The sequence below is a fragment of the Penicillium arizonense genome (genome assembly GCF_001773325.1).
Source record: "Penicillium arizonense strain CBS 141311 chromosome Unknown PENARI_contig005, whole genome shotgun sequence".
In the NCBI taxonomy this organism is placed as follows: domain Eukaryota; kingdom Fungi; phylum Ascomycota; class Eurotiomycetes; order Eurotiales; family Aspergillaceae; genus Penicillium; species Penicillium arizonense.
In genome coordinates this window covers 706,961-715,107 of record NW_019173282.1, presented here as the reverse complement: position 1 = coordinate 715,107, position 8,147 = coordinate 706,961, and the positions used below count along the sequence as shown (strand labels likewise).

Genomic DNA, 8,147 nt, shown 5'->3' with positions numbered 1-8,147 from the left:
CTCGCATTATCACTCCAACCTCGCTTTGTCACGAGCAAGATGCGAACCAAGCATGACCCAACGTTGAAATATATGGCCAATGTTGTGGATTTCGGGGAGCATAGTAACAATGAAATCCAGCGGGTAGTACTGCCACGAATAGAATCTGGTTACCGTCACGCGTTACTTATTTTCGACGAGTAAGTCTTAGGCCCGGGAGTAGAGAAGTAAATCGCTAAATTGTGCCTCTACCCTAGTTTTGTCAAATTACATCTATAGGCCGTCATTCCGCCGGACATCAGAACTTGTAGGGTATTTCTCGAGTGGGTTGCAAGAGGAATGGACGGTCGGATCGAAGAACGGCCTATAGTCGAGACGATTTAGGGATTTTTTAGGAAATTCGCAACTGGCATAAAGAGAAAAAGAAACTTTGAATTCCTACCTACCACTAGGACTACAATCAATGAGGTCTATACCAGCGTTATTTCAAAGCAATTAGGGCTAATACTACATAGTATATCGTGGGAGAACTAAAGATTAAGATCCCTCTCTCGACTGAGCAAATGAATAAAGATAGTAGGGTATCCCTAAATGATTTAACTATCTTGATGACTTAATTATGGTGTCGAGACCACTATAAGTATCGTGGAACCCCTGCCGATCGGGCTAGAGTTTAGCTGAGTGCCGCAATGCTCCTATATTGCTTTACCTCTGCACGCATAGGGGAAGTTCACGAATTAACCGCTCGGAGGCACGGAGCCCGCGAGATCGGGGAGGACGGCGAGGATACTGACTTAGAAGCCCGCGTGATAGCTGCCTATTATAAGGTGTGTTTAGATAAGGAAGAAGAAGCCAATACTTAAAGCTGACTATATTAGCATTTCGAACTCACCATCGAGAGTGTGGATAGTATAGTAATACTTATACTCACCTACGAGCGCGAATTTGTTAAAGGATATTGGCGAAAGACAAAATAGGAGATTCCTAAGCACGCATTCTATAAAGTATACGCCGAGGATATGCCTATATTTCTAAACCTTTTGATATTCTTTTTACCGATAGCCACCGCGGATAAAGCTTTTAGAGATTACGGTTTAGTGAACGAGATCCTAGATACTATCGATATGTATAAGAAGGTCGGTCCTTCGGAGGATAATATCCTTAAGGTAATTTATATCTAGTAAGAACTAAGAGATTTGCCGGTTTTTCGCCAATATCTTGAGTATAATGTAGACAATTTCAAAGGCCATACTAGGGGAGCGGATTCCTTCGGTAAGGCCTTAGTCAATCTGGGCCACAGAAGTGGCTATACGCTAAATATTACTATTCGGGCGTATCGAAGATAGGCTTTACAATAAGTAGGTACGGATTCATTTCAAGTATACGCTCACGTGCTAGCTAATAATAAAATAGATAAGACGTATTCCGAGTTAGCAAGAATGAAGTTCGCTAGACAAACTAACCGGAACACCTACGGAAAGTCATACGTATATCCACTTAGTGAGGTTAATAGACTAGCAAACTATCTAGGAATTGCCAGCCGACAAGAGTATATCTAGAATCGTCGGGAAATAGGTCTTTACCGCAGTTCCTCTTTATCGCAGCTCCTCCCTACGAAAGCTAAGTATAAATTTCTTGCCTAAGAAGATATTTATACTCTTAACTAAATTATGGCAAAGTTGAGTTTGCTACTATTAGACGCTACGCCGGAAGAAAAACACAAAATCTAACTTAAACAAAAGAGGGTCTATAGTGAGAAACGGAGCCTTTATAATGAAGAGCTCCGAAAGGTCTAGGCGCAATTAGGGAGGTAGTATAGAAGTATTTACACTAAAACTATGTTCCACTATAGGAGAAAGGTAATGCCTTATAGAGACTTCTTAGCTAGCACATTGCCTTATAAGCTTAGCCTCCGGAGTTTAGATAGAAGAAGAACTATATAGGCATTAGAATCTCTCTATAGTGAGACAAATCCGATTTCATACCGTGATAGCCTCAGCCCTATAGGATAGGCCTATCTCTGTGGAAGATCTATCAAAGAGTATATCATAGTTCAATATGAAAATACGATTTCCCTATTACTAATTTAAAATAGATTTAAGGATCACCGAAAATGGTTATATCTATACCGTTGCTACTCTAGGCATTATAAATCCACCCACGGATTTACGCAAATATGCTTTAAATGCGACCTATGGTTTACTAATGAATCAAAGTGGGAGGATCATTGCTAGGAGCATCTTAATAATCTAGGCGATTTGCTCCGTTATGATCCTATGATCTTCCGCAACGCATCTATAAAGCCTAGGCTATGTCCATTTTGCCTAAGTGCTAAGAGAGAGAAACCGTCAAAGAGAATATTTCAATTCGTCCTCTCATTACTAAAGTGGCACTCCCATATTAAAGATCATTTGAAAGAACTCAAACTTGATTTCGACTGCAAGCATCCAGCCTGCTCCACAACCTTTAGAAGCCTAGAGGAGCTTACCTACTATCTCGTTGACACGCATTGTTGGCGCCCTAGGCGGCAATCACCCAAGAAACGAAAGTGGGCAGACATTAAATTTTGAGACACACGGACATAATTAATGGCCAGAGTGGACGCATGGAAATGCACTCCAAGCCACAGGAGGTGGTTCAAATGCTGCTAGATCAAGGTGCCGATGTGAACGCCCAACGTGGACGCTATGGCAATGCTCTTCAAGCCGCATCAGTTAGGGGCCAAAAAGAGGTGGCCCAAATGCTACTGGATCATGGTGCCTAGGATAGATGCAGTGGCAATGCATCCTCATCATTGCCCAGTCGTAATTATTATGCATGGAAAGTGACGTAACCGGGAGGATACATTAAGAAGTTGTCTCAACACACCCTAGCTCATCTAGGGCAGACATCTAGTCTACTTGGCCCTGAAACACCCGTTTCTACTCTCCTTCCAAAATCGCCAGTGACCCCAAAAAGAACCTGTATCGTCCTTTGTAGTTGCGTAAGATGGTAGTGTGGTACTTCATAAGTCACTGGATTATAACATGGCCCAATCCATCTACGGACAACCGTTTCACCCCAGTGGACTAATCTCTGATCTTTCATTTTTAACTGTCAATCTTGTTTCATACCGAAATATAAATTCATCCTTGATGCATCCCTAGGCCACTTCCACCTCGACCGTGTCCCAATTATGCTTTCCTCCCATTATGCCTTCTCCCGATCTTGGTAGAGGAGTTTAAACGATTTCCGGTTCTGTCTGACCTTCTGTTGGGTCATAGAACGTACCATGTATCCTTCAGAGACTCTGAGAATGCCATTATTGCCATGCCAGCTGATTGTTTTAGATACAAACCGTGGTTCTTCGCCAGTCATCGGGGATATACCAAGGTAAACGAGATCTTGCTGATTAACCTCTCCCTCGGTGCTCGTGCTCCCTTCGAGAAACACGAATTCATCCGTTGGCTTATTGCTCGCAACAAGCCAAGCTCCACTTTCTCTCGCAAAACTGACAAAGCGCCCCGTTGCAGAATTTTTGAGAACATATGGCTTGGCGTACTCAATCTAAAGAATCAGAATGACGCGAAATCTCGCAGAAAGCTGGATGTCGTACCTTGTGTACTGGCTCGCCTTGAAGTGTTTCGAATTCAAAGTACAGCCCAGAATTTTCACTCTCGGGTGCTGTTGGTGAGAACATAGCTGTTCCATACGCTCTGCTAGAGCCAGCAGGTTTAGTCTTCTTGATCTCTACATGAGAAGAGTGATCAGCATCTGAAATTATATTAATGTAAATGGTAAACATACCAGCCGGGACTTTTGATGGTGAATAAGCTGTCAGATACTGGAATTCATCTTCGTTCCGGAGATAAAATTTCCTGCCTGACTTCGGCTGCAGCGATCTAATCACTTCTTTGTACTCCTCTTTTTCTATAAATTTCTGTATCCTCCCCTGCTTCGGGAATTTGGCTATCAAATCCAACAAGTGGCAGTTTCCGGCTCTCTGCAAAATATGTCAGTCAATTTGTTCTTGTGAGGAACGCAATATTATGTACGTTGATAATCCTCCAGTTGTGGTGAGGAGCGACTGTTGGGCACCATTCGGGAGGGCTAGTGCGCGCCAATTAGTAAAACGATAGCTTGACATTCAAGACTGTCATAGAAGGTCCTCACTTGTTGCAGAGCAGGGTGTCGCCACCATTTGCTTGCCACTGCAGAGAATTCTCCATCGCGCCTTGAGTGGCATTTCGTTCGGTTCCAGAACTCTGGCCATACCCGCCCTGCACGCCGCCTTCCACGCCAACACCTTTGATCTCCCCCTTCAGTGAGGATGCTGCCTGGATCTTCATAGATTTTTTGACATCAGAACCACTACCCTCTCCAGTCCACTCAAAGTCTTCTGAGGCAAAAAGTCGCCCTCCTACCTGGACCTCTCTGCTGAAGTATTCACCTTTGGAGATCAGCGCACAAGTCGGGGGAAGTTTTTCGAGCTCGATCACTCACCGTAGAGTTCCAAAAAGTTCTCCAATGAAATCTTATCTTTCACTAGCTTCAAATCATCTTCACATTGTTTTGTGAGTTCGAGGCTGTATTGGTCAAGTATCAAAGTAGCCCTCGGGAACTAAAACGGTCAGCACATCTGGAAAATCATCGAAAAAGGGACTCACATTGTATGAAATATTCATTCGAGCAGTATCGCCCTTTTTGATTTCGTAGGACCTCTCTGAATTTGACTGTGCGTACCCTGCTGATGTGCCAATACTGTTACCAAGGAAGCTCATGGCCCTATTTTCGAGTTAAAGGGACGACCTTCAATAAGGTAGGGGGAAAACAAACCCGGATCGGAGGATATCCCATGTTGAAATAGATGACTGAGAGAGTGAAGATTGGAACTGGCTCCTAGTCTCGTAAATTGAAACGTAAGACTGGTCATCGACAATAAAGTCTGGGATTCGAAGCTCTGGCTACTGTCAAGTCAGGTTTTGGAGTTCTAAGATGATGGAAGCGATGCCTTACCTCGGGCTGATCTGAAATCTTAAGTTGTCGAGCCTTAATCTGGAACGCTTGAAAAGAAGTTCCATCAGTGTCCAGCTAGTTGGTCGTCGTGATTAATTTTCTCACCTGGCTGACGTGCTCGTGCCACACCAATAGGGATACCTTCAGCTTTTTCGCCGCTTCCCTTTATCATTCGCATGATGGAAAGTCCATAGCACAAGGAGTTACTTGTAGCAACTATTTGCCAGTCATTCTCTTTCAGCTGCGCCGGGCCACTGAGAATTGAGTTTAGCATTTCCATAGGAATCCTACATAGTAAGGAGATGTTGTAAGTACCTGTTTTGGCCGCTGCCTTTCGCTGCTCTCCAGGATGCTAGATCGATACTTGATTCGAGTTTCTTCAACACGGCAGGATCAAGATATTTCACATCCTCCTGTCTGAAGTCAACAACTGGTTCTTCAGCGTGAAAAGCCAAAAGTTTCAAATACTTACCGGTAGTTTTAGTTCAATCTTTGGGATAATTTTACTATCCAAAACAGTCTTCTCGAAGAGGTAAAACTCATAGGTCTTGGGCTTTTTGTCCTTGTCGGCGGACTATTATCAAGCATGTGAGTCTCTTGAAACACGACTGTGAAATGGCCAAACTTACCTTCACAGTATCGACATAATCCTGGATTTTCCAGCTATTGTCGACGACTGCACCCGCTTGATTGCAAAACGGGAGAAACGCACTAGAGGAGAAAGCGATGATCAATGCCAGCAAAAAAAGTTGATAGACTCGGCGACACACCATTCCTTTGCATCCTTTTGACTCGTCATCAGAGATTTTAGATGTTTCAGGTCTTGTGTCTCTATGACAGCTTCGGGAACTCTCATCATGAAGACCTGCTTATTCTTCTCCTTTGTGGCTCCAACCTTGGAGAACAGTAGACTGGCAAATGAGCCAGTATTTGCATTGTTTGAGACCTTCCCCGAAGATTGTTCTGGAGTCTCTTTTGGGGTTTTCGCCGGTGTCCCTTTCGGGCCATCATTGTTCTTCTCACTCATGATTGTGAAAGAGTGGGGGAAGGAGAATTGCAGGAAAAATATTGTAGAAAGATAGTACACGAAGGGGCCGATGATGGTAAAGTGAGAAAGCCGCTCGTGTGAGCAGTAGTTGCGTACCTAGCCCTGGCTTTACATATTGTAGGCCATCAGCAAAACACTAGAGAGCAGCACTAAAGTGTTATTAATGATTGGCATCATGACCTGCCAATCAAATGTCATAAACAAGACGGACGATGTCGGTGAGAGTACGCAGAGTTTGCCGCACGACGATATACTAGCTGAGATCGCATATCAGCACCCGCATAATCAATCAAAAGTTGCATGTCCGACCCATCAAGCTCAGCAGTAATTCTATTTGTCACGTTTGTGTTCCTCAAACCTTATCCAGCAGCAGGAACTGAGCTGCATGGTGACGAGTATTTGACCCAACGCGTCATAAAGTACTCGAGTCGACCGATCTTCCTGTGGATACACCTGCAACAGGAAATCATCGGCTTTACACAAGTTACGAGAGAGCGATTGAGGACCCGCTGTTGCCGGTCTGCTTGATCGACAAATTGGTGTGAAAAATTCAAAATACTGTGCTGAGGTACTGCAGTATGCTCATGTCCTGTCTTCTTGTGACCTCAAATGGGGTGCATCGATGTCTCCAACGTTGTAGATACAACCTCTATTCCGTAGGGATATAGCTATTTGGTGAAGTCATCTGGAGGCTTTAAAGTACCCTAGTGTCTATGGGCCTCTCTGTACGACCTCAATATCACGTATAATAATTTCCTCGAAATTCTCTCGCGGAATTAATCTCCGGGTGGCTGGTTGCCTTCATCTCAACCCACATTGCGAACTGCCTCACCGCCATTTTAAAATGGCGCTGGGGGCCTGGTGCATATCTAAACTTCAGGGATCGGCCCCGGGGCTAATCGGACCTTCATCTCCTCATCTGTGCCAATTAAGAGCTTGGCATTCACTGGTCAATCACGTGACAGACATGGGCCCGGACTGGGATTTACTCAGTGAGCCTGACTCTGAGCGCCCCCCTTAAAGCGTCGGCAGGTAGGATGAGAAAGCCCTGCCTTGCAGAGGAAATCATGTACAAATAGCTACCACTGTATCTTTGGTAGATCATTATCCGGCACGTCACTGTCGAAGTGGACTACAATGGTCAATTCCAAATACTCTTCATCTGGACTGAATTGCTGCGCCTCCATATTCTGTAGTGAGCAAATGACGATAAGTAGAGATGAATAGTGGTTCAATCAGCTCAAACTAAGCAGTGTCCGCAAGTATAAAGAAGGAACGTGGTATTGGGCGCCTCGGCACGAGCGTATCAAGGCTGAAGTATGATTTCAACCATGGTTTCGTGTAGTATGACGGGCCGCAAGCGGGAAGATGAAGATGAATCACGGTGTTCCGAGGAAGCGATCCGATCGGACACAGCTACTCTCTAGCGTGGCTACGATTCATGGACCCACTGGTCCTTGCAAGCTGAAAGATCTGCAAGCTGAGAATTTTGCATCGATCTTTCAGCTCGCCAAATTAGCGGGAACAAGATCGTCACTTTCCGGATATTACAGTATGCATTGGGTCTCCGCGTCCTCATAGTGGGACCCATACACCATCGCTGCACGATGCTGTCATGATAGCGTGGTCGCACCGCTTACCCTTCAACTACAACATCATCATACATAGCCTCCCTATGTACCATGAGGTCACCTGAATGGGCATGTGATATGCCGTGGTAGCAGCGGTGTTATTGAACTTGCTGCATATTTGATAAATTTAAGCCCAGGCGGAGAATCATCGCGAAGAAGCGACGTATATATATTCACTAAGCCACACAGCGGGGCCGGAAACCCCGCTTCTTAGATCGTAACAAAATTACCGTCTCATTAACAAAGAATAGCCTTAGGGGGAATCGTTAAAGGCTGACTTACAGAGCTAATCACTACTGTAAATCTGTATTACCGCAAGGCCAGCTTATACTGTAGGTGCTAATTATAATCCACAGAGCCATTCCCGGACGGAGGATGGAGCTGAAAGATCACTAGCGTCACAGAAGCTCGAGAGGATCCTCGGCGTTAGTTACACGCCACTTGTACCGATGAGAATGCAGGTCCACTGTCCAATGAGATACCTTGACCTTGAC

At 44.7% G+C, this 8,147-nt stretch overlaps 1 protein-coding gene across 1 annotated transcript; it reads right to left on the bottom strand.

The window, feature by feature from the left end:
* Positions 1–3,168: 3,168 nt before the first annotated feature.
* Positions 3,169–6,001, bottom strand: PENARI_c005G06251 (uncharacterized protein; the record flags this gene model as incomplete). The annotated part of the gene is made up of 14 exons (XM_022629794.1): positions 3,169–3,525; positions 3,575–3,708; positions 3,766–3,961; positions 4,014–4,068; positions 4,132–4,408; positions 4,462–4,579; positions 4,626–4,743; positions 4,795–4,922; positions 4,975–5,021; positions 5,080–5,228; positions 5,290–5,387; positions 5,447–5,548; positions 5,604–5,685; positions 5,745–6,001. The coding sequence occupies 14 exons, from the start codon at positions 5,999–6,001 to the stop codon at positions 3,169–3,171; spliced, it is 2,118 nt and encodes a 705-aa protein (XP_022490379.1).
* Positions 6,002–8,147: the final 2,146 nt, after the last annotated feature.